The sequence below is a fragment of the Melozone crissalis genome, unplaced genomic scaffold (assembly GCF_028551555.1).
Source record: "Melozone crissalis strain CALT ecotype California unplaced genomic scaffold, PUWL_Pcris_2 ptg000019l_1, whole genome shotgun sequence".
Taxonomy (NCBI): domain Eukaryota; kingdom Metazoa; phylum Chordata; class Aves; order Passeriformes; family Passerellidae; genus Melozone; species Melozone crissalis.
In genome coordinates, this window is record NW_026535797.1 from 26,979,061 (window position 1) to 27,006,380 (window position 27,320).

The following is a 27,320-nucleotide window of genomic DNA, read 5'->3' on the forward strand; positions in this document are numbered from 1 at the left end:
GGCGGGAACGAGCCGGATTCCAATCACTGCAGCCGGGCGCGCGCGCGGCGGGGGCCCGCGGGGAGGCGGGAGCGCGCCCGCCGCCCCCGCCCGTCCGTCAGCACGTGCCGTGGGCGGGAGGGCTGGCGGGGCTCCCCGGCGAGAAAAGTTGGCCGGGAGGAACCAGCCGGGCCTGCTTTGCCTCCCCGGGAGCCCCTCCGCGGGCCGCAGCCTGGGCCGGCTTGTCGCTGGGCGCCCGGGCCCCGGCGTTATCCAGCCCCGCCGGCCCAGCAGCGCTTTCCCCGGGAAGAAGCTCCTGTAGGAAAGGGCAGGAAGCTGTGAGGGGAAAAGTTACCAAGCTGGTGTCATGGAAGCACCGCCGGCCTTGAAGAGGGTCGAGACACGAGAAAAGCAGCTGGGGCTGGATTTGGCTGCGGGGCCGGGAGGCTCCGTGCCGATGCTGGCGGGGTTGGGGCGGTGCAGAGCGGCCGAGCCGCCGGGATTCACGGGGGGTGTGGGTGCAGGGTCACGGTGACACCCCTGATGGGGGGTGTGGGTGCAGGGTCACAGTGACACCCCTGATGGGGGGTGTGGGTGCAGGGTCACGGTGACACCCCTGATGGGGGGTGTGGGTGCAGGGTCACGGTGACACCCCTGATGGGGGGTGTGGGTGCAGGGTCACGGTGACACCCCTGATGGGGGGTGTGGGTGCAGGGTCACAGTGACACCCCTGATGGGGGGTGTGGGTGCAGGGTCACGGTGACACCCCTGATGGGGGGTGTGGGTGCAGGGTGGCAGACACCCCTGATGGGGGGTGTGGGTGCAGGGTCACGGTGACACCCCTGATGGGGGGTGTGGGTGCAGGGTCACAGTGACACCCCTGATGGGGGGTGTGGGTGCAGGGTCACGGTGACACCCCTGATGGGGGGTGTGGGTGCAGGGTCACAGTGACACCCCTGATGGGGGGTGTGGGTGCAGGGTCACGGTGACACCCCTGATGGGGGTGTGGGTGCAGGGTCACGGTGACAGCCCTGATGGGGGTGTGGGTGCAGGGTGGCAGTGACACCCCTGATGGGGGTGTGGGTGCAGGGTCACGGTGACACCCCTGATGGGGGCTCAGCAGGGCTGCCTGGGGCTGGGCAGGGCAGCGGGCAGCCAGCGGTGGCAGCGGCGCAGAGGAAGATGAGGGACTCGTCTGGGCCTTTCAGCTCCGAGGAAGAATAGTTGTGAGAAGGCTGACGCTGCAGTGCCGCAGGAGGGATAGAGTTCTATTGCAAAGGACAGCATTGTTTGCTTTTTCCATTTACTGTATCTAAATACATATGCCCAGTTAGTTAGATTGGAATACATTATAACTTCTACAATGAGCTGCTCTGCTTGCCGATAAGGATGCTGAAGGCCATGATTTGCATTGTATTTCAAAGCTCCTTATCATTAGGACAAATTGGAAAAGCAATAATTTGTCTGTCTGCCTTCAAGTGAGCTCTCCAGAGCTGCAGTGACAGAGCTGCAGGGGAGGCAGCACAGCTCCCACCTGGGCTGCTGGTTTTAATCCTTCACTCCACAGTGTGACAGCAGTTGTGCTGCTGATGTCCCCTTGTTCTCACCTGTCCTGTCACTTGGTTACTCTGCACCAAGAACTTTGCACTCAAAGCCAGCTACAGGGGAAATGAAGATCACATGGATCGTACAGACCTATTCAGCAGTTTCCCTTTGCTGCACACCAAAACACTCTTTAGGCCTTCAGGACACACCAGTAATTGCTGGTGTGGAGATGGCTGCCCAGATAAACTGGATGCAGAGAATAACCAGCTGGGAAGCAATCTGGCTTATTGGTGCCAAATAGCCACATGTGCATATATTGTGGGAAACATGGGCTTGCTTATTTTGTTGACCTCTCCACAGTGCAGCTCCGTTTTTGCATGCTAATATCAGATAAGACTTGTAAATGTTGTGTACTCCAGAGCTGTCACCTCTGAATGTAAGATGAGAGCACTGGCTTTGCATTCTGGCTCACATGTGTTCTACCTACAGATTGTTAGATGAGTGCTTCACTTCTGTATTATCCTACACAGCAAAGCAAAAGAGGAAGTATAACTTCAAACCTGTCACCTTCACAGATTCCTTTAAAATGTAGGCAGGTAAAGGCACACCTAATAATTTTATGTGGCCAGATACCATGGTGATAGGCATTTAAAAGTGCAGATCTTGTCTTACTAGACTTTTAGAAAATTTTTTCCAATCAACATCATGCAGAAAAATCTGTCAGTGTCCAAAACAAAGCCAGCCTGCAAGAAAGACAAAATCACAGCTTCCATGCCAAGCAATACAGAACTCCTATGCTTATGTTTATAATTTCAAAGGAAAATATGAGTCTGCTGTTCTTCCACTCTGTGTACAATGAAATTATAGCAGCAGAAGAGACACTCAATATGGAAGAAGAATGCAACATGCGTGTGTGTGCTCCCAAACAGATCCAAAGCTGTTAGTGCTAGCATCCCTTCAGTAATCATGTGTGCTAATACAGCCCAGTGCTTGTCAGATGTTAGATATTGATTCCAATCCAGGATGCATGAACTTAGCAACAGCCACTAGCCTTGAAATGGATTTAACCCTTCTTGTGAAATGGATCAACTCTTTTCATCCAGTTCCTGGTGTGTAAATTTGTGCATTGCAGAAATTGCTGTCTCAGCCAGTACTTTTCAAGGCACTTGGGCATTGAAGAAACCCACAAGTCCCTGTCAGGTCAGGAACAGTGTTGCTGAGGATGAAGTTTGTATTGCTACGGCAAGTAGTGCCCATCTCTGCATAACTGAGTGCTATTAGCTCCTTGTCTTAGTCACAAAATATAGTTGGCAAAAATAACCTACATTATAATGATATTAGGACCGCAGGAGACCAGACTGCACCTTAATTTAAAGTGATGAATCATGATGACCTTAGAAAGTATTTAGATTGTGATGGATGTCTGATTAAACATCACATAGAAAATACTGATGTCTTTCAAAACAGTGCAGTACTTAGGTTTCAAATATCTCTACCAGGATAGGTAGAGAGACCTTTTTAAACCAGAAAGTGAACACTTTAGTTGATGAGTTCTCAGAAAGACACAGGGCTCCAGCAAGCTAGTTAGCAGCAGCAGTCTTACCTGGTAAGGATTTTAGGAATCTGCAAAAACTCAGACACACCAGGTTCAGTAACACAAAGTGTTTATTTTGTTAATTGAGTCACACTCAAAAAACACTGAAGTCTGAAAACCTGGAAATAAACATAAGTTTATTTGACATTTGGCCAAGATGAGATATGGAAGTCGAACATGTGATATAAAAGAAGCAGTTCAAAACTGACTGTCATGATGAAGACAGCTGTATTTTAAAAAAAAATAATAAAAGGATTGTCTTCCAGCTGCTTTCTTTGTTATTTCCTCTCCAGGAATTTCTTATTAGTTCTTGGAATCACTAGGGAACTGCAAACGTGAATATCAAAAGAACAAAGAGGTATATATAGGGAGAAGGTCAGCCATGTGATAGGACTTGATCTTTGCAGATCCTTCTTCCCTTCAGTCTCTGGAATTCAGATGTCTTAAATCTGTGGTCCAAATATACATTTGAGAACTGTTTGCAATTAGATGAGTATTTCTCTGTAACTGCTACAAAAATAAATATTCATGTTGCATATTAAAAGAATATTTTCCTTCAGCCAGGGACACAATTATTTCACTTAATATGACATGAATTTGGCTTTGTCTCTTTTGCAGAACTATTTTACTTGAAAGCATATTCTTTTGATTATAAATTTATTCAGCTGTTTGTTACTTACAAAAGTAATGGATTTTATTCATTTTTTTAAATGTAAGCAAAAATAATTCAATAAGGCAGAGTCAAATCTGTGAAGAAAGGTGTTTTTTAAAAATTTTTTGCTAGTAGATCACTGGTAGTAAAGAGGCAAGCCATGCCCAACCAGTCTGGTGTGGAACTGAGTCTGGGCCAGCATTGGAGAGCACTGTGGCAATAATGCAAGGAGTAACAGCTCAGAGTGCAGAGCATGGGCACAGGGAACAGGAGTGCTCCCACAGCTCAAGCACTTGGTGTGTTTGGGGTTACTTGGGTTCTGCAGGGGATTCTTCCTCAGCCTTGAGCAGGTGGCCGTGGGGGAGGGAGGACACAAAGGCTGTGCCTGTCCCCAGCAGGGGAGGGTGGGAGCTGATTCCTCACTGAACTGGGCTGTGGGGAGCTGATGCCCCTGCTGGGGCAAAGGGTGGCAGTAATGGGAGCACTCTGCTCTGGGAGACATCTTCCCAGCCAAGAACCAAACTTCCTGCTGCTTTTTCTGTTTCTTCTTCCTGTGCCTAGTTGAGCGGTACGATTTTGTTTTTCTATGGATTCACATTTACAAAGCCCTTGTTGCAGTCTTCTCACCAGGTTGTGTAATACACCCTGAGATAACTCTCCTTTTAAATACAAATTACTTTGTTTTCCTTAGAACCAGAGCATTAAATGTTGTATCACAGAAAAAGAAAATATTTGTAGGCTCAGCAGAGGCTTCACCAGGGTGCTTCACTCACATCAGTTTGTTTGGAGAATTAGTAATATGTTTTCCCCTAGATGCATGCACATAAAATCCCAAAAGTCTTCAGCTGCTCAGAGAAGATTAAATATTTCAATTGAAGTGCTGGTTTTAAAATTTATGTTCTGAATTATCAGTCAGTAGTGCCAAATGATCTACAAAGAAGTTTGAATTATACTCAGAGAGAAGCTGAATGTTTGTGTTCCTCCACCTTTTGTTACAAGAGGTATTTGTTTCTTTTACAAGTTGGAATAATCCTTAGATCCAAACCCACACTCTATTAACAGTTCCTCTGTTAAGCCTGATGCTCAGGCTTTGTCCAGAAACTGGAGCACTGCTGAAAGCAGAAATGTTTTTAAAACCTGCTGTCAAAAAAGGCAAATTCTTATCAATACAGAACATTTCTGTCTTGCTGTGTATAACAGCTTTGTGCTCAGGAGGCAAGGATTCAAGTGGATGTGTCTCTGGCAGCTGTAGGAGTGGGTACTGTAGAGATTTACAAAGATGGATATTTATGAGACTGAAAATGCTCTGTTTCTCCAAGCTTGTTAAAATGAAACAGATCTGATCCTCTACAAAAGAAATGAATGAAATTATTTCATCACTTCCTTATTTTTTCTCAGTCTAAACATATCTTTAAACATGAATAAATTGCTGTTAAATAAGAGCGAGTGCAGCAAAATAGTCTCATTCACTTCTTTTTTCATATTATAGTAAAATCAATATGGGACTACAAAATAATAAAAGGATATCCTTGTATTTCAGCTAAAATGTCTGAAAATATATGATGAAGTTAAAGGCATAGCAATGAAGCTTTTCTCTCTTAGTCTGTAAAGCACTTGAATATTAACTGGAACTTGAACAAGTTAAACTCATACAGCTAAAAGCAAATCCCAAAAAATAGTCTATGACTCCCTTTGCTTCCAATGAGAAATTGGCCTGTGTCTGCAAATCTCCTCATTTGGCAGCCACACCTAATACAATTTTAACTCTCACTGGCATCAGCAAAAAATTACCTGATTAGGGATGCAGGATTGGATCTGAGATAATAGCATATTAAAAATCCACCATGGATTCAAAAGCTACTAATGGAAATGAAATCCCTGAGAATATCAAACATTGCAAGCAGTGGGACAGTTTCCACTGCACATACTGAAATGCTAAACAATAGCAGCTCTTGCATGTGTGACCATCAGGAAACACAGCTGTGCTTCTTTGTGCTACAATGAATTACTTCCGTTGTATATAAAATTGAAAGTATTGGTACTCGGGGGCGGAAAAAGGATATCCTGATACACTGCTCCTATTTCCTTACCAAGGCCTATTACTGAATGCTGCACCATTAATTCACTCTCAATGAATTACCCAGCACAGAACAGATTGGGTGCTTAATTGTTATTCTAAAAGCTGCTTTTTCTTTGGATTTTCACTCTCCGACATTTTAATCTCATTTTACTACTTTTGCATCTGCCCTCTTTGATAGTAATTGTTCACTTGTAATTAGTTGCACTTAATAATGAAGGTCTAAAATAAACATTTACTTAACTATCTTTTGACTTAAAAATTGTTCTATTAATATTTTTTTAAGTTACAAGATCAGAGAAAGTACAATCTTTCTCACTGTCCTTTAAAGAAATGAACAAAATCATCTCAACTGAAGTATTTGTGGCCAGGTTCTCTGAAGCTGGCACACAGAGATTAATTTATACCTTTCTGTGCCAGTGAATATTCCTAAGCTGGAGGGGAATGAGGAGGATTGTTACCCAGAGTTAGGGAGGAGTAGCAACAACCCTCTGTTATGTGTTCTTTTTTTTTTTTTTTTTTTTTTTTTTTTTGAGAATTGCATAGAAGCAAGAACTGTTTGAGGTTGTACTAAATAGGCAAATATGGACCCTAAGGAAATACACTACCCTCAAAATTTAATATCTACTTTTTAATAACACTGACTCTTTCTTTTCAGAGAACTTCTAAACAGAGAGCAGCTTCTGGCACTCCTTAGGAAGTCAATGAAGTCTCCAACAGCCACCAGCTGTGTAAGTCCATAGAATGTGGATAATGTATTCTGTATTTGTCTATGAGAATTTAATTTCTCAGGTTTATCTCCTCTCCTAGAAGTCTGACAGTCCATCACCACCAGATTGTTTCCAATCCATTCTAGGATATCTAATACAAAGCTGAATAAGTTACATGTGGAAAACATGGAGTCCTTCAATGGGAGAATAAGTAAATTTCCCAAATGAGCTGAAAACTTGCAAGCTTGAATTCAGACTGGTGTCATGATGCAGTAACAGGAGAATAACAGCTCAGAAAAACTCCCATTCCAGAAACTGCTTTACATTCAAAAATGGCAGAAAATTGCCATCCACAAAACAGCCCTGTTGTCCTTTTGCTGCAGCAGCTGGCACTGGGAATACAATTTCAAGGCAAACTGTGCTCTGCCAAAATTTTATACCCACGCAGCTCAGATTCAGGTGTGCTCTGAGGCCACAGCTAGAACCAGAATCCCTGGCTGGCACGTTGGATTTCTTGCAAGGACTTTTTGGCCACAAGTAGATGCCGTGTAGTGTACATGCAATAAAGCAGAAAGTTTCAATTAGTGTCATCTGTGTTGTGCATCCACAGTAAATCTCAGGAAGTCTGGTGTTTGCAGGATGCAGTGGGCTGACTGCACTCACGTGAGCAGCAGAGCCCACTCTGTCACCTTTTACCCCACAGCTCACAGGCCTGGGAAAGGAACAGGAACTCTGCTCAGGCTTCTGCATGTGCATCAATCACAGGGACATTGACAATATCCTTGCCATCAGTAAGGGAAAAATTTGCAGGAAGAAAATCTGTCAAGGACTGTGCAGGGGACAGCTGAAGAATATTTTGTTGTGAAAATAATACCTGGTCTTTGTTTATAATGCACAAATAAAAGTTTTATTCCTGAAATCCTATTTTTTATATCAAGCCAGATTTTTGGAAAGTGTGCCCTTTTTTCTGCTCCCACATCTCCTGTGCTCCTGTTACTTCATAACGCAAAAATACCTAACAGATAACAAGGTCTCAAGGTGCACTCAGATTTGTGCATCATTCTTAAGCTACATATAAATAAATGACAACAATTTATGCTCAAATAATGCAGGTATGAAACACATCCACTTAAAGGAAATCAGAATCTCAGTTCTGAGTGTTTTAGTTCACATATATGTCCTATATATGCATATAGGAATGCTTGCATTAGTCAACATGAAGATTTCTTTAAATGAAACTAAACCTTGATCCCAGCATTATTCTCCTGTCTACATATGATTAAATCTTAAAATAATTTAAACACTGTAAATAATTATTTTGTTTTGAAATGAGATCTTTAATTAAGGCTCTAGATATTTGTTAAACCTCCTAAAAATCCAAAACATCCTCTTTAATGCACCATGAAAATAAAACAATCTAGAACAGCAAGTTTTCTGGCTTTAGTGTAGCAAGCAGCATTCATCCCACAAGCACTGGAAAAATCACCTTCACTCAATTCAAGATTGTATTTTTATCTATATCTTCTGATTAAAAGAAAAATAAGTACCTACTCTTTCAGTAACACTATGCACAGTAAAACTAAGTAGAAGCAGAAGAATTTCCATAACATCTTTGTCATAAATGAAAATAATCCAATTTCTTAAGTAGTAAGATTAGAAAATACTTTTGTAGTAGAGACAGATTTATTAATGATACCTTGTGCATACTAATTTATTAATCCCTAACAGTTATAATCTGGAAACTTTTAAAGGAAAAATGTTTTGTTCAAAAGTTTAGCTTTGTTAAAAAAATCCTTCTTGTCTTTATTACAGAAAAAATTCTTGTGACTCAGCCTGACAGTCCTTATTAGTACAACACACATTTGTTACTGTTTTCTTTTGATGTAATCTTCTTAAGAGGAGGAACAAATGTATTTTAACAGCTATCCAAGGGCATATTTCAGAGGCTCACAGCACAGAATTTATGCCTGAATATAGTCTGAATCTCATCCATAACTCCGATTTGCCTGGGAGAACAAAGCGTTTCATTGTGTATTCAATAATGGTTTCAGCAACCTTATTCACACATTCCTTCCTTTCTTAATCAGCACAAACTGTTTGAATTCAAGATGCATGATTGGGGTGGGAGGGGAAACAATGCCAAAGCCTATACTTTTCAAATCTCCATTTTCTTCAGAGCAATAATCTCTCTTAAAGAATGTCTGTTAAGAATCCCTTAATGCAACATTTGTCACACATTTTGCACCATGTCCTTTGCTAATGAACTTTGCTCTATTCCCCTTTTCCACCCTGTCAGCTGGCATGGTGCTCTGCTTATGCCTCTATTGCTTCCAGTTCCAACAACTGGGATCACAGTGCACAGTTTAGGAAGCACTGTCTTGTGCAAAGGTTAAAGATCAGAACAGACAATCTGAAAAACAGCAATTTTGATCTGATAAAATACTGCATACATTCTGGGCATTCATTTCAATTGCATTTCTTATGCACATTGTAAACAGAAATTGGGGCTGGGAAATAAAATCAAAAATGCACAAAGGTGTAATTCCTGACGCTGTACTTGGTAATGGCATCTAAATCCAAGTCTGTTCATTTATCATCTAACTTCTTAATTATGTTTAATATACTTAGTTGTATATCTAAAATGCCTGCATTTCTGAGGGGTGTGCAACTGGAATGCACAAAATGACTGTTTTTGTAAAAGACATTGTTATATGAAGTCATCCTTTTATTTGTACGTATTTCTTGGCACTAGAGCTCAATGAGGGTGTTCAAAACACCTTGTTTATTTTAAGTAACTTTTGCTAAGAAACAGTAGAACACCTACCTGAATTTATGCAGCCAAACTTTGTTTGCAGATGCATCAATGTAACTGAAGAGAGAATTTACCCACCCCTTACAAAGCTACTATAAACAGTATTTGTTGACACAATAAGGTCTGGAACTATACAGGTCTTGCTGAGTTACAACATGTACTGTTAGCAGACTGCATCTTTTAAGCATACTAATATTTGTTTAAAACAGCATTATTTTGTCAATAAAATATTCAAGACTGATATACAATAAAGTTGAAACCAATGGTTTTAATTTTTATTTTCAGGTCTGAAGTAGAGAGTACAAGCTTAGGTATGCCTTCTTAATGATAGTACATGGCTGAAAGCTGTCAGCTGCTCACATGGCATATTAATAAATGTACCCAAATCATAAAGCTTTAACTGGTTTTGCACATTGCTTTTATTACTAGACTGTTTTATTCATGTTGGCACAGATAATCCATGCAAGGTAATTACTCACATCTCATAAACCACCAGACATTCTGTTCTGAAATAACTAGGAACTCAGGAAAAAATATCTATCTAAAAGCAAGGGCACTTGTGGCATCAAGTCAACATGTCAAAATCTTATAAAACCTAGACTTCTAATATATGATCACTGCAGGCAATAAATCACTCAGTTTCAAATTCTGATATGTATAAATACTAAACAAATTAATATCCACTACCAGGAGATGAGTATTGCAAAAAAACCATTAGTGTGCCCAGCATTAGACACTAACGAACGTGTTCAGTGCTGTGGACATTCACATTATTAAACGTAAATACAAGTAATCTTCAGCCAAACATTTCACCCAAAGTACTGACCGCTGAAGGAGCAATGGAAAAATATTTTTCCTTGTTTTGAATTGGTTTTAGTGTTGAGAATTGTATAATGTGTGAATCCAATATAGTGAAAACTAATGAAAAAAAGTTCTAAGACTTGGTTTTTTTGTGCAGATAATAAAAGTAGCTTCATTTGGAAACATTTACTTTGCCCTGTTCTGCAAAAAGAACATCAAAAGAGAGAAAAGCATTAAAAAAAACTTTTGAATCTTTTGACTGCAAAGTTATTGAACACTTTTTAGTTAGACAAAAGACTGATATTTTTAATTGATCATTCAGAGGTACAGTATCTTTGTTTTATTGAGTAAAATCTCACATTAATTAGAATGAAAAGAAATATTCAGAAGAACTTAGGACTTATCTCAGACATCTCTTACAAGACATAAAAACATAATCAAGTACACATTATTCATCTTGCATATTTTTGTACATTATTTTCTATGATCATTAAAAGGCTGTATTTTGAATTTTAGAGATATATATTATTATATATATATGCATTTTTTCTTCTTCATATCACAAAGTGATGTAGCAGAAGAGTATCAGCAGTTATGTGGTATTCTACCCCTGTGAAAGTTAAAATGCTACATTATTATTCACAAATTCCTTGTTCAGATATGTGCAAAAATTATATCTTAATATAGATATCAAGGGCAGGTACGTGGATTCCCTATTTTTGGACCACATTATGAAGCAGCACAAGTCATAACAGGAAAGTTTTATAATATGATAATCCTCAGGGTATCTCTGTTCTACCCTCAGAGATATCGCTGTACCTCATATGTAAACTAGCTTTAATCTCACTTGCTCAGACACCAGCTGGAGTCAGGGCATGTGCTACAGTGCAGGTTCTCTGCCCAAGGAATTCTTCAGCACTCTCTCAAGCCAGTGCAGCTCCCACTGAAGTCTGTGCTGCTGCACTTTCACTGCTGCCACCCTGCAAGCCAGCTCAGCTCTGCTCACATTCACTGCATTCCCTCTCCTGCAGTCCAGACTTCAGTTGAACCAGATTGGATCCTTGCTCACCCCTCTGTACACATCCAAACCATCTCTCTGGGCTATGGGAGCTCCTTGTACCCTAATTTCATACTTGAAGCCCTCTCCCTGACCGCAGTGATCCTGCTGCCCCTACCCAGCCTCCCTGCCCACCCAACTCTGACATGCAGTGTGGAAGCTCACAGGGACATTGAGGGGAGGTGGAGGGGAGAATGCGACACACACAAATAAACACATGCAGATCAGAGGGGAAGGACCTCATGAAATTCTCCTGAAGTGTCCATCACAAGCCCTTCCCATGGAGCCTGACTCCCTATTCTGATGTTGCAGTCAGAGATTAGTCCCAGTCAGTGGCCAACACTGACACAAATCTGCCTAAAGAATCATTTCAATGCAGTCTCAGTATAGAGTATGCTGATGTGAATTCTCTCAAAGAAGAGATAACAATAAAAAGCATTTTGTTGAATGGCACTGAAAAATGAAAAGGAAATGTAGAATTTTCTCACTGTTGTGAATATGTATTTAATGAAGTCAAATAGAAGTGGAAAAAAATATTTAACTTCCATAATTACGATTTATTCCTCTGGAGAACATTATGAGCCAGATCATTGGATTTTGTAATCTATGGGACCATATTCACACCAGCCCAGCACCAACTGAAAACAGAAAATTTGCTTGCTGACAGAAAAAACCCCAAAACAAACAAACAAACAAGAAACAGGCTTTGCATATAATGTACTAGTGTTCTAGAATAATTCATGCATACAAAAATCTGACCCTTTAGCAACTCAGATCAGATCACTGCTAAGATCAGTGAAAACTAAGATACCTACTGAATAAATACAGGTCATACATGTCAAAACTGCCACAGGCAGTTCAGGTTGTTATTTTTGTCCAAGATGCAGACTGCCTGCAGCTAACTTAACACTTATTTTAGAGCTCCAAATTTCATTTATTCCTCCCCAAGCTTTAGATAGTTTTTCATCCCTTAAAAGACACACAAATGAAATGGCCATAACCCATGGGAGGGACAAGACAGACAATATTATGTAATTTTTTGCTACTCAGAACACAAGGTAAAATAGGTGCAGATGGCACCCGCATGTGGCCCACAGAAAGCATCCTCAGCCTCAGAAGTACTAATTCAAAACTGTCAGTACTGCAAGCTGTCAACACACACATCATAATTCTCACTTAAATGAGTTAATAAAGCTTGAATGGTGATCAGACTTTCCATCTTAACTCCATCAGACAGAACTGCTGTCTCCCATATAAAAGTCACTGATATTAGAAAATTCAAAAGTATTATCAGTACTATAAGTATTGCTTATTTGAAAAAAGAGTTTTATAAATAACTGTCTGAACAACTTGAAAGTTGTTCTCAAGCTATTAGGATAGATGACTGTATGGTTTTTAGAAAAGATGACTGTATGATAATCCTAATTGTTGGAACATAGCTACTGTTTTCCAATGGCAAATACTGCTACAATTCACGATGCACTGCATTTAAGGTAAGGAAAGGAATAAGGAGAATGTGCCTGCTGCCTTATGGATTTTTGATACACATTCATTTACTATAGGAAAAAAAAAAGCCTTTTTCCTATTTATGTGGGATAGAGGAGGGAATTTTTGCAAGCTATCTCCCACAACCTAGATGTGCTAGATGGATGTGTTTCTTTTGTGTTTACTATTGTGAAGGTCCAGATGTAGGTTCCTATCTCCCTCTGGTATCAGTGGGAATTAGAAACCAAAGCAAGATTGAATCTCTTTTTTTTTCCACAGGAGGAAAGGAAAACTGGTTTTGAATTAAAAGCTGGCCTTTCCAGTCAGCTGTATTCCATTCAATGTATGAGCAATTTGGAGAAAGCCAGTTGTTCTTTTCCATTACCATTTGAAAGTGAATTATCTTCTGTGCACCTAGAAGCCAAGTGCACCAACAAGGCTGACCCAACCATTTTATTTTCAAACTGTTATGGATGGTCACCTAGGCTTCCCAGCTACATATGGATTCAAGGCAGACTTGTTATTTGGAAAGAATCTAAAATATCTGATGCTAAGAGGTAGCAACAGATAGCGGAACAGCACTCACTTTTCCTAGAGGAAGCCCTAATCTATTTATTTCCCTTTGAAAGCTACGGCCTTTGGTTCTACAGATGACTGTACATATGGCACTTACTCATTCTTGCTGTGAAAGAAAATGACTTAATACAGAAGTATTTTTCCAGTTGTTTTTAAACACCAGTGTGTAGTCTAAGCAGTAAAACTGCTGTGGGTAGTTAACTTGAAACTATATTTGCACATTTCTTTTTATAATAATGTTTTTAGTTAATTTCAATATTTCCCCCAACTGTTGCTATAATAATGGACTAGTTCATGGTTTGACTGCTCATAGTTTTTGGTATGAACTTCACAAAAAGCACGTTCTGCATTTATGAAAGAGGATAAAGTTAAACTTGAGAAGTACCAATGTCTAGCTTTTACCAAGAGAAGTGCTAGCCATGGTTATCAACTTTATGATTGCCCAGTTAGTCATCTGTTTTACCCCAGCATTACTGACTACCAACTCTTCTTCTAAACATTGATGGCATGGGCATGCTTCTTGCACAGGGGCTTGTCCTTCTTGGAGTAGAATGGCTGACCTTCCAAATTCACATGGCACACCTAAAATTAATAATAAATGCAATCAGGAATAATTAAGGAAAAATAAAAGGGAGAAAGATGTGACTATCAGTTGTAAATGTATTGCTCTTCTGCCCATGGATTTTTTTGGTAGTCTTTAGGAGTCATGTATTGATTTGCTATTGATTTAACCCACTGAAAGAAATCAAGTTAGATCCTTAAAAAGATCCCCACTGTGAGAATTGCATATTAACAACACATAATAAAACTATCATTTCCACAGAAAATGTGGCAGCTAATATAAATGAACAAGCAAAAAAATAACATTAAATATTCAGAGAAAGTGTCTTTGTAGTAATCAATATTTATAAGTGATTAAGAGCTGTTAGCTCGTGAAGGAAACTTGTTTAGTATTCCTTTCTATGTTAAAATTTCCAAAATACTTCAGTTTTCACAAAACACTTTTTTATAAAGCTAGTTTAGCTTCAGATATTTATAAACATTTCTATACTTTCAACTAGTCTACCTAAATTTTAGACTTAAACAAACATTAGAAATTGTCGCTGTCAGTTTGGTGTGGCCCACATACTATTTTTAGCTAATTAGAGATTTTAGATATTATTACTTTAGGAATAATATGCTGCAGAGCTGCTCAGTGGTATTAGAACCAGATGAAAGTACTGTTTATCATATGGATTTTTCTGCTTTGTGTGCAGAGTGTGGGAATATGGCCACTCTCCAGAGCTATGTGCACACCACAGATTGATGAGTTTGACCAACTCCTATGCTAATTACTATTCATGCTCTCTAAACAGACTTCTTTTTGCAAGTTTCAACAAGCATTCAGCATGGAAATACAAACTTCACTGCTTTGTAAGTAAGATTATGGTTATACTGTTCAGTATGGTGTTAATTTATTTTCAGTCTTGCTCTATCTCTATTTGGCAAACACTGGAAAGAATAACAGCAATAGTGGTTTGTACTGGTGTATGTACTATCTAAAACTGGATGTTTTATTAGAAAACACTCACTTATGATGGTCAAATTCCATAATTCTAGTAAAAGTTATGGAGGAGAAGGAAAATTACTTCGATCCTTCTCCAAATGGAAGTAAAGAATGAAATTTCATCCCTCTGCATCCTTAAGCATATGTTAGCTATTACTGCTTTCAGGTTTTCTGATGTTACTGCACAATTTAGGAGTATAAAGGAATGAGATAGTACTTGATTTAGAACCTACAGCACAAATGAAGCAGGTGTCATGCCAAGTGTGTCCAAGAGCTTCAATGAATTTATCTCCAGCTTCAACAGGATAATCACAGCCATGACATTTTGTGCTGAACAAAGCAATGTAATCTAAAATAAAACAAAAAGCAAACTTAGAACAAACTCTTAACATAATCATATTAAGTCCAAAAGAAATAGAACTTTTCCAGACAATGAATGTTTTGATTGTTTTTGCTAAGTTTCCTACTACATTTACTGAAATACTCCCACTTATGCTTATTTTCTTTCATTATTTAAATACAAACTCAGTCCAGAACCCCCCATTATTATGACATTAATAATCAAAAATGTAGAAGAAGACATACAAAAAATCCATAGAATTTGAAGTTGTGTTGCTCACAATACTTTCAAATCAGCTTTAATATATGTGGAATGTATTCTTAGGACAAATATGGTTGTACAAGAGTCTAATGACAAGGGAATGTTATAAGTTTCCATGCCTGTATTAATGTTCTTTTTGCATAAAGACAGAACATTATGGAAACCCCATAGTGGCTGATTAATACATCTTAACTTTATCAAGTGTGATTTGGAAAGGTTTGACATTGAGAAATATTAGTGGAAATTCCGAAGGAATATGGAATCCATGAGAGGTATTTGATGTTCTGACAAAACCTCCAGTTTTAAAGGGTAGGAACCCAGTCAGTCATGCTGCATGGTTTTTTTCTTCACTAAGAGCTACTCGGACTTGTAAAATTTGAATTGCATAACCATAAGAAAGGAATCTCCAGAGAGAAGTAGGCCAGGACCTCACTGAATGCACAAGGGGAATACAGAGGGAATATACCACTTAAACCTTAACCTCCTTCCTGACTGTGTCAGGCAACTCATTTGCATGGCAAGTACCATTTTGGGAAAACATGGCCTTTCCCTTTCTTAGCTGGCAAGAAGCAGTTTGTTTGTTGCAGCAGCCAGGAAGCAAAATCTGCACCACCATGTGCTGCACATCTGTGCAGATCTATCCCTTCATAAGTGATGGCTGAACAATTCTAGGGTGAGGCAACAGCATCAGAGGTCACAGCTCCAGCAACTCAGAAGGATTGTGGGCAGCCCTAGAAGACTAATTTTTTATTTCTGGTGAGCAGCATCTACCAAGGAGGGGAGTGGAACAGGGGAAAATGTGTAGGGAAGGAAGTGCAAAGTATGATAATACATAAGGGAGAGAAGTGAGGGAAGGCATTGTGGACATTGAGGCAAAGACCAGTGCTCTGCCATTCTCTCATATAAACTGCAGAAAAATACAGACCCAAACACTTGTATATGTGGAAACAAAATCCATGCTGGATGGGGAACTGATATAATTTTGTTCCCCAGCTGCTATATTCTTACATGCTTCCATGAACATGAAGCACACAATTTCTGTGCAGAACTGTCCAGACTGCCATACCTTTCTCACAGTAGGGCTCCCCATCCTCCATGTGGAACAGGCTATTCCCAAATGGCTTTTTACAAGCAGCACAGACAAAGCAACTTGTGTGCCAAGTCTGTCTTAGGGCATGCATCACTTCCTGTAAAACAAACAAACAAACAAAAATCTCCAGCAGAATAGCCAGCCTTGCAACTTCCTCCTGGAGAACAAACACAGGGCAGAGATGCTCTAAATTCTTCCTTTCTATATCGGCCATTTCCCCTCCTCAAAAGAAAGAATTATGACAGAAATTTGGCTCCTTCTGGAAAGAGGAAATAGGACTGCAAGCTTTCTAGAACAATGTACTTGCCAAAGTGAAACAACATGGTTCAGCCAGCAGTTTGTATCAACATGCCCAGTCCCTGTTGCAGAAGGGATTCTGCACAAAGATTCTGATTATTTTCTCCATGACCAGTATGAACTCTTCAATGCAAGAGTATGAATTGTTAAATAAATTTCAAAGAGTAATTTTCTAAGACCAGGAATAAGTGGTCTAAGTCTGTTGTTTCAAAATAATCCAGATTCTGTAGTAATTTCTTTATGCTTCTTACAAGAGCAATTCACTAACTAATGTAAAAATCTAAAAGAAAAAAATAAAATAGGAAAGATTCTTTTAACTTACATGATTAGTAAAAATGAGTCTGCATGTCTGTTTCTAAGCCACATGTTTATCACAAAAAACCCCCAATTCTGTGCAACTGATGTTCTCCTCAACTGAGTACATCTAGGTTTTATCAGCTTCTTACTTCTGTGCAGTATGGAGAAATCTCTATTACTACTTCCTTCTTTTGTCATACAGAAGTCTTCCAAGTCCTGGAAGCTGCTGTACTGGGCTCTGGTGCACAGTTACCTGCTAATTTGTCAGTCTTATGTGTGGCCAGGATGATGTTGGACAGTGTATCTCTGTCCAACAGCCCAGATTTCAAAGGACCAGCTGCATAACTGCTGTGAATTAACTTTGTTAACTTCAGTGAAACAGCATTGATTTATACCAGCTGAGAATCTAGATCCTATTTTATGTTGTTTCCAATTATACACATAGACTCTGATTGTCTTTTAAAGATTGTTTTTAATGTCCACTGATTATGAGAAAATGGATTGAAGTCCTCTTCCATGCTTTCAATCCAGTGAATAGACAAAACAGTCTAATTTAGATTTGCCATATATCTCATTAGAGAATCACCATTTGAGATTCATTAACTTCTGTTACTGTTTGCAAAACAACTATTGCTGATAAATAGGTTTGGATCCATTTAGGAATCTCAGTGAGGTAAGACACAAAAATAACTTGAGAAATCTTATTAATATGAATAGAGGCAGCTGGCATCTTTGCTATTTTCCTGATGAAAATCCATAATGGGAAACTGATTTGTGCCAGCATTCATTAGGTAGGTTAAGTCAGCACTCTGCTATAAATTACTCCTTCTGCTGCAGTAGCAAACAAGACTTGGTTGGAGCCAGAGCTTCACCATCAATGTCTGATGCTACCACTCCTAATTGACAGTTGCAGAGAAGAGCATCTGTAATGCCAACATTTAGACAGATGTCAAAAGGTGACAGCTAAGCAGTGAAAAACCAGTGGGGGACTCCTTGCTTCTTCATTTGAGCCATACATTCACTACAACTGCATGCATAAACACACTGATAAAATTACTGATGGTACTCCAACCACACCACCATCTGAGGTATGTGGAGAGCAAATTAAATTGTACATTTACTTGTACATTAGTCCTTTAAGACAAAAGTGGCATGTATTTTTGGCTTTGTGGAATTCAGATCTTTGCAATTATTCTGTATTTTCTTAACTATAAGACACCAGCAGAATTCGTCCACAGCTGTGCTGCCAACTAACAGTGAGGTGAAACAAGAGCAATGGACCTCTTCCCATCATCGCTGATTTCTCTACTGAAATTTTGACTAAATCCTGTGTAAGAAACAAAAACCCAGTTCAAGTGTCTTACTATAAAGAAGAGAGAGATAAAACTAACATAGTGTGTATCAGAAAGTAAAAACCTATCCAAAAAGTATTACTAATTTTACACTCAGAGAGATGGTACCTGGATTACATATTCCATCCATGAGCTCAATAAGGTACAGAAATATCCAAGACTTCTGATGGAAAAAAATTATTATAAAAGAATATGTTTCTCATTATGAAATAATCAACAAGCTGGGGAATAAGTCTTAAAAGGATGAAATAATAAAACATCTGCATTCACTGCTTACAGTCTAAACTATTTCACTATTTCCAGGACCCAGGCAGTTGCAGGAAGGGTTACTGTTGTTCTCTTACCCCCATAATCTTAGTGTGGCATCTGGCACAGGTTGGTGCAAAGAACTGTTCGTAGCAGCGCTCACAGTACACACTGTTCTGCTCCTCCACAAAGCACATGTCAGCCAAGGATGTCTTGCAGTAAGCACAATTGAATTCTTCTGGGTGCCAAGAGCGACCCATGGCTACCAGGAAAGGACCTCTGGAAACAATCATAACTTATTTGTAATCTTGTTTAATCTTACTTGTATTGTGAAAAAAAAGTTGAATGGCTGACCCTGATTGCAAACCCACTTTCTCAGACACCATGAACACACGTAAAGAGCTACTTGAACCATGAAGTGCATATTAAAATAATCTGAATAGAAGTGGTCTTTTTCAAGACCATTACTCAAAACACGTTGGTTAAAACATTTCATTATTGTTTGATCTCATACACTGCATTTACGAACAACTGTTGGAAAAATCAATTGTTTTCATATCTGCATAGGTGTAAGTGGTCTTTGTAAGCAGAAGCAAAGACAAAAGGAAAAGGCCAAAGGCAACAGAAGACAATGCTACTATGTGAAAGCATGAAATAACAGGCAAATTTCCATCCTTACACACCCACACCTCACAACAACTCCTAAAGTCTCCTACCTTCTTTCTGTCTGACAGCACTGCATGCAGCATGTTCTAGAAATGTCAGACTATCAGGTGACAACTTGCTGTTTTGTTATGTGGAAGACATGTTAAATTCATTTTGGTGATTGACTCTGGTGATTGTAGTTAGATATAGTGATTATTACTGGAATATTTCCATTCCAGAATACATGAAGGGCAATAATCAACAGTTCCACATCACCAAACTAGCTCCTTTTAGCGGGGAAGACTGTCATTAAACATGGATTACTTAAAGTTGGAGAGCAGTGCACAGGCTAACAGTAGGCACTGGTCCAGCAGAATGAATTGGGAGAGAAGGGAGAGGCATGCTATGAATCACTGGTAATACAGTGTAGGCACTATCTTTCTCCAGACACAAAAGCAGCAATTACATTTGGCTGCTGTTCCAAAATGATGCCTTGTTCCGTTTCTCTCCACAATCCCCCCTCTGCTCCCAGGCCGCTGACTCTCCCAATGAAGTTGCACGAACCTCCTTCAAAGGGTTACCTTAGCACCAGCAACCTGTTTAAAATCAAGCAGGGATTTGTTGCAGCATCCAAGAGCCAAACAATTAGCATGTATAACGCTGCAGTGATAAAAAGTGAACCACACAACAACAAAATGAGCTCTGGAAATGTTAAATTAATGAGGCAGACAACAGACATCCCTGCTGGATAATTTAGCAGAGTCTTAGGCTCTGGAACTGTATATTAATGTACAATAACCAGTCTCTCTGATACTTTATTTTCTGCTTCATCCCTCTTCAAAGGCCCATGCCCTTACCGAATGATGCTGTTGCAGTGCCCGCAGAGAGGAGTTCGGCTGCTGGCTGGAAAACGCTCCGCCCTCTGCACTGTTCCCCGGGCTAAGGCAGGGGGCTGGGAAGGAGTTGAAACTGGAGACGGGTAAGCAGGAATTGTGGTAGGAGACAGCACCGGGGCACCCCTTGGAAGGATGTGCTTTGTGATGGTGGTGGTGGATTTTCCAGGTGCAAATTTCTGGGAAAAGGAGTCATCTGTTACCCAGGGGGGGCGACTCGCAGGCTCCGTGTTGGCAGGGGTGTAGGAATGAGCTGGTGCTGGTGCTGTTTGAAGTATTCCAAAAGAAACCAAGAAAGATTTTAAAGGCTTTTTCTTCTACTGTCAATACAGCAACACTTACCAAAGGGCACTCCATGACACAGATACAATAAAAGCTTTAGGTGATAGTAATTATGGCCTATCTCATTGTTGCTCATTTATTCTGGGTTGAAGTCAAGGATATCAGCACAATCACTGACTTCTCATACACATGCATTACAGAAATCATTGCCTCCTGGCTTTTACAGATTTTATGGAGACCACTGTCAAGATCATCTCTTCATTTTCTTGAAGGAATGGATATGACAATTGTGTGATAATGTCAAAGACTGCCATATACTCTGTTTAAGACAGGTTAAAAATATAAAAGCCAGATAATATAGTAAAGTTTTAGATAGAATTCCCCAGAATTTCAGTAAGTTATGCTTAACTTTTGATCTCATTATATTAATTAAAATAGTATGTTCTACAGATGTCACCGTTACGTATCATTTGGAGGTTTATTCCTAGGTTTTTGAAGAAAAACAAGCTCCCACAGGGAAAACAGAGAGCACTGGAAGCAATAGTGAGGGAGCCAGTTCAGCTCACATGAACAGCAAGATAAAGCCAACAGCACTTAGAGGAAGGCCAGACTTGTGGTTATGACTGATCTCAGTTCAGTTCTTGGCTCTGCCACAAACTTCCTGTATAACTCTGAGCAAAGCAGAGAGTGTTTGCGCCTCAGTTCCTGTGTGTAAACCAGAATATTATCCTTTCTCTCTTCCACCCTTTGACTAGCCCATAAAACCCTCAGTGCAGTCTGTCTCTGTTTGTGTGCACCAGACTCTAATCTTGGGTGGAGTTTTATCACATTAAAAGAAGCAGGAGCCAGGGCCTGCACATACTGACAAGTTTTCCCATTATCCTGCTCCTTTCAAAATGCCAGATCTTGCATTATGTAGAACTGAAGTTACTGCCCAAGAAGCAGCCTCACTTTGCCAAGTACAGGAGCACTAAAAGCAGTTTCCCTTTGCAAGGAAAACAAAGCAAATGATTGAAAAGAAGCTTGGAGAGCTGAAGTGTTTTGCCCAAATGAGAGAGCACAGGCTTGGGAACAGAAGCCAGTTCTCCAGAAGTCTGGGCAAACATTCCACACAGTATCCCAGCACCAAGAAAATCACAGCCAAATACAACTTGTACAGGTTTAAGGGGCTTGCAGGAAGAAATGTATTTCAGCCAAGAGGGTTCTGAAAGTAACATGGATCTTTCTGAATAATTAAGTGGTGAGAAGTTTGTGTTCGACTTAACACCGCTTCTTCAGCCCACACCCTGCCACATAATAATTTCCACTGATTATTGGCAATTTGCAAGTGCTTAAATTGCATATATATCAACGCACTGTGATCACCCTGGGATCTTTTTATTGAGGTCAGAGTTGAATCTAGTGCATTTTCTTGATAAAAATTTCTTATGGTACGACATCAGCAATGTTTCTGCTTCGTAAAACTGTATCCCACCTTAGCTTGAGGCTTCTTCTTTTTTTTTTAACTTGGAAATGGTAAACAGTATTTAAAGATTTCAGAACAGAGTTTATATGCAATCTCTTTAGATCCTGAGGCTCTTGCCATTTATGCATTATGGTATTAAGATAGGCAAAATTAGAAGTTAATATTTAATCTCTAATTGATGAGTTCATAAGGCTTCCACCTATGAGGCTAATTAAACAAGGTGACTTTCAGCTCACATAATTACATTCTCTCTACCTTCTACTTCTTTTCACTCCTCCTTTTCTATTTGCTGCAGTAAAATAAAGAAACAGAAAAAAGAGAAGCAAAATAAAACAACAAAATAGGATTTTTTTCCCAGCTACTAAAATAAAGTACCAGAGCAATTACTGCTAAATGACAATTGCTGGATGTTTGCATCTGCTCCAAGTTTTCTTTTCAGCTGTTAAAATTTAATTTTACAGGCCTGATTTATTACAATACATTTTCATCCTGTGAACAAGCTGCAATTACTATTGCTTCAAAATAGTATCACTGCAACATATTAGAAAGATTTCACTAACTCTGAGATTTTAGCAATTGTTATTAAAAGGGAATTATCTTATTTTCTTAGAAGTACATCCCTCCCTAAGCTTATATGAACAATTCTTTTGTCCTAGTAGCTACTGTCATACATATTCATTTTGAATGTTTATGTATTTCAAAAAGTCTTCCAACACTAGAGAAGAAGGAGAAAAAAGGGGTTGTTTGCTGCTAAAAAAGTATTAAGATTCAGTATATCAGAAAATATATTCTCAAAATACCAGTATTCTATGAGTTGAACATTAACTGTTAAAAAATGAATACTTCAAATCATTCAGCAAGTTAGCCTCTATCACCTTGTTTCTCTCAGCCCTCATGTTCTCTTAGAATAGGAGAGAATGAATGGCATTATTGTTGTCCTGAGAGAATGGCAGAAGAGATCTCTCTAACAGGAATAGGAACAAGCCAATTCCTTGCTTCTGGGAAAGCTGGAATTCTCCCTCTCAGCTCTTCATTTATGGCCTGTGGCTATTTTCTCTCCAGACAAAGGCACATTACCAAGACTGATGTAGTAAAGCAAAGATTTATAGAGTCTCAAATGCTTTGGTCACACAGACTTGCACTGTGAGAACATTTTTTCTTTTTTTTTCCCCTTTGTTAGTAGATGACATAAGTGTTACTCTTTATTATTATCAGTAACAAAATAAATTAATAACCACAACTGATATGGTTTGTTCTACACTTAGCGGCCACATCCTTGAATCTCAAAGTTTTCCCATATACTGTTACAGTACAGAGTAGATGGCAGAGCAGATGATGTTTTATAGGGAGACACTACTCTTATTTATGGGAACTAAAAATGAAATAATGGTGTGGAAGCTGCTGTTTTAGTATTGAAGGTGCTTAGGATTCGATATAAAGTTAATTCAGAACTGTGGGAATCTCTCTAGCAATTCCTCAAAGAGCAGGTCAGGCCTTTACACTTGACCGATTTTGCATACACAAGTAGGCCAGTTGGACGTAGGGATTTAAAAGGAAAGATCTGCTTTCTTGCATTTAGGCATCGTCTTACTTCGTGGTACAGAAGTGGAGCAGGAGCTGCTTGGGATACTGAAAGGCTATGCTGGGAATGCCTGCGGGAAAGGAATACCCAGGCATGTTCTGCCATCTAGTGGGCCTTGCTCAGAAGAGAAGCCTTTAAAACAGGGGTTAGCAAATCTAGGGAGAAGATTTCAGAGTTCCCAGCTTTCTCTACTGGAAAAAACAAAAGATCTTTAGCAGCAGAAAATTTCCTGAATTAGGTTAGGGAAAGTGCAGACTGCCTGATAAATCCCATCTGAGCCAGATACTCAACAAAGCAGTTTCATTTTGAGACTTGTTTCAGTTTGTTTGGGTTTTATTTTCAATCGGACATTAAAATAGCCTTGTAAACCCTCTCAGTGACTGATCAGGAGTCTCTGTATTGAATATATGAGCCTGTTGGTTGTTGTTTTAATCTGGAAGTTGCTGCCTCACATTTCCAAGGGAAGCCAGTCATTGGCAAAGTTGGATGAGGAAGTTTTCTAACTGTCCTAGTGGTTTGTTTCCAAGTACTATTGATTTTCCCATCTATGACAGCAAATGCTATTTCCTCCATTTCTTCCCAAGTGGCAATTGCCCATTTGCTCTGAAACTGTCTCTGAGGACAGCTCATGCTCCAAAACCACTCTGAAGTGCTACTACATCAAATATATAACACTTACATAGTACCAACACAAGAACCAAACATCTTCCCTGAAATCTCTGCCTGGAACCTCTCTTGTACCAGAGTCACTTCAGGATTCAATTATGAAGGCATTATAGAATCCTTTATTGGATAATTACAAACTCCTAAACAGTACAGGAGGACTTTTTCTTTCTCTGCCAACTATTTAAGCCTTTATTGAGAGGCAATGAGGCTCAAAAGCAGCAACATAAGGAATTGCAAAGGAACATCAGCAATGTAAGGAAGTGAAAAGAAGATGCCCAAACCAGGAGAAAACAAAAGCCTTTCCTCAATTCCAAGTAGAATTCAACAGCCAGCTTTGACTTTACCAGATCCAGCCAATAATTGGAAATAGCTGCAGATATATTTCTGTGGCAGGTTTGTATATTGAACTGGAGCTTATACTTCCCCAAATGAGCACAGGGCTTAACATCAGTCAGTGTATTTAGGAGATAATTTGACTTGCCAGAGTTTGCTTTCTTGTGCATGATAGAAATAAATCTGCTGTCATCATCTTTTTAAGTCAAAACCAATAGCATTTGCCTTGAGTGAGAACATGGTATACACTGGTGCACTTAACCAAAAGCAAGTGAGGAGGAGCTGAAGGTTTATTTACTTTGAGACCCTTAAATAGCTCATGAGAGCTCTGACTTGATTTTTTCTACCTTTATGTCTCAAATATAAGGATCAATTGATTTGTCTGTCTGCTTTATGTCTAACTAAAATTCCTACATTTGTTTAATTTCAGTAGATCCAGAAATAGAACATTACAGAAGACAGAGCTTAAGACTGTTAGAGTTGTTGGCCATTTCATGTTTACTTGACTGCAAAGATATAAATCAACTTTTAATTCTCTTACTAAGATCAGAAAAACCTTAATTTGAAACAGAACTGCCTTTAGACTTATATTGCTGTCTCATTTAATTCATTCAGTTTGAAGGTTCACATTTTGGTCATCAATGGTTTTAGAGGCTCAGTCCATTTGTAACACATTAATACCAAGGGAATTTAGATAATATCAAGGAGCATATTTTCCACATGAATGAATAACCAAATATATTCCTTAAGTTACTGCCTCTGGGAAATAGAATAGCATCATGAGGTGCTTAAATACTTCATTCTTTATTTCAAATATAAGCCTAAGTTTGAGAAATTAAATATATGGTCTTACCTATTTTGCAAATATAACCTACTCAAGCAAACTCCACTTATTTTACCACCTTCCTGAACTGTGCATTCTTTTTTTTTAGCCATTTTCTCAATTCTGTAGTGTCACTTGGCTCCTAATTGGATGCACTGTGTTATTTTTCAAATTTATTTCTTCTGAAAAATCAGGCTACATATTTTTTATTAGACTTTTCCCTTGCTTTTATTTTACCCTCTGTTTGTTTCACATTTTTATTCTGAAGTAGAATACAAATATAACTAATCCTCCATCTTTAGATAATCTGAGGCAAAACTAGCAGCATTTAGACCCACATGAATAAATACATTCTGGTATATCTGTGTACAAAATATGTGCTTTCTACATTTTCTTTTTCCAAAAGAAATGTGTGAGCATTTTTTTTTCCTGAATCTTTTCAGTACTTTGAGGGCTCCTTACCTGGCTGGTAGACAGAGGGCTTTATGCTGGCAGTAGTAACAACTCTCGTTTTTGAAGCAGCAGAAAGAGCAGGACTTTCACTGTAGCCTCCAGAAATTGGCATTGGTGTATATGACTGGGTTGTGTTTCTAAAAGCAAAATGGAGGTGTGAACAGCTTTATAAACAGCAAAAGTTACTGATCATGAAATAACAGAACTGGCAGCATCCAGAGCACTCCAAGAGAGAATGCTGGGAGATTCATCAGTCTTTGTCACTGCTAAGGAAGGCTGGGACAATTATTTGGAAAGAAAATTAGTCAAATAAGGATTTTAAGTAATGGCAAGTTTGAATGTAATGGCATCACAGAAAATAGCTTGCTGAGGGAATATGATAAATTTGAAACTCTCAGTAACAAGGGATCAGACTTCACAAAGCTGCATAAAAAGTTTGTGTTTTCAGCTCCTCTGCAAACAAAAAGGCCTGGTCTTGTCTAAGATAAATCAATGAGTTACATGTGGACTTAAAAATATACTTGTTCAGCATAATTACTGCTATTACAAATGCTAATTAGTGTTTACATACTGTTATAGTATTTTCAAAAATATTGAAGTAATATTTAAAAATTTTTCTGAAACTAACCCTTTTCCCTATTTAGACTGAAAACTTTACATTAATTTTCCTATTGTTCAGATTCATCCTTCAGAAGAAAACCATACAATATGCAATATTATGATGCATTTTCTTGCACTCCTAGAATAAAAACGTTTGCTCAGGATTCCAAACATCAGTAAGAAAGAGTTTCTCCTCTATCTTATGGCTTAGATGGTGATTTTCAGTTTGATTACAGTAACAGATTAAAAAATATGCCTCTTCTATCTGCCAGTTACTTGGGATGATTGTTTGTAGTGCCTGTGCTTCAGTAGCCTGACTGCTAAAAGAGCATCAGAGTCAAAGCAAGCAAGAGAGAATAAAGAAGTAAAAGGAAGGGAAGCAACAGATAATGAGATGTGTGCAGAAGGAAAAACCTACTCAACTACAGAACATCCTTCTCACTCACCCTGGAAAAAGTTTTGCTTGTTTTTTCCCTTCAGTGTGACTCCCCCTATGAAGTAGATCCCTATCTATTTGTGCTGACAGCTAATGAGTTATTTCCAAAGTGGGTTTGTCCAGAGGAAAACATTTGTCAGCATATGAAAAGAAGCATCCATCTTTCCCGGACTATTGGTCCATCTTTACTTTACTTTATTTAACAGTGGAAACAGATGCCATCTGGAGAAAAAACATTATAATCTCACATGGCAAACCTAGCAGATTTCATCCAGTACAGGTAAGAAACATTCTAAGGAATGGAAACTTTCAATTTTTAATTTTGAACAAAATAAACCTGTCCTCAATGTAGCTTTTTGCTGCTCTGACAGTGTTTCTACTATAGATTTAGTTTGCATAGCATTTCTGCCTCAGGCTAACTTATT

The 27,320-nt window shown here is 39.1% G+C and overlaps 1 protein-coding gene and 1 long non-coding RNA gene across 2 annotated transcripts in view; one reads left to right on the top strand and one right to left on the bottom strand.

Moving 5' to 3' along the window:
• The first annotated feature begins 236 nt into the window (after nucleotides 1-236).
• Nucleotides 237-27,172, top strand: LOC128937312 (uncharacterized). Its single transcript, XR_008483044.1, has 3 exons — nucleotides 237-317; nucleotides 6,508-6,578; nucleotides 27,102-27,172. It is a non-coding gene; the product is annotated as an uncharacterized LOC128937312 (long non-coding RNA).
• The window catches only part of LDB3 (LIM domain binding 3), a 112,393-nt gene continuing 96,436 nt past the window's right edge, over nucleotides 11,364-27,320 (bottom strand). The window contains exons 13-18 of the mRNA XM_054276882.1: nucleotides 25,869-25,996; nucleotides 20,220-20,520; nucleotides 18,816-18,996; nucleotides 16,502-16,622; nucleotides 15,068-15,183; nucleotides 11,364-13,870 (exon numbers count right to left, since the gene is read on the bottom strand). Coding sequence (XP_054132857.1) covers nucleotides 13,781-13,870; nucleotides 15,068-15,183; nucleotides 16,502-16,622; nucleotides 18,816-18,996; nucleotides 20,220-20,520; nucleotides 25,869-25,996 — 937 coding nt within the window. The 3' untranslated portion in view covers nucleotides 11,364-13,780. The remainder of the gene's footprint in view (nucleotides 13,871-15,067; nucleotides 15,184-16,501; nucleotides 16,623-18,815; nucleotides 18,997-20,219; nucleotides 20,521-25,868; nucleotides 25,997-27,320) is intronic.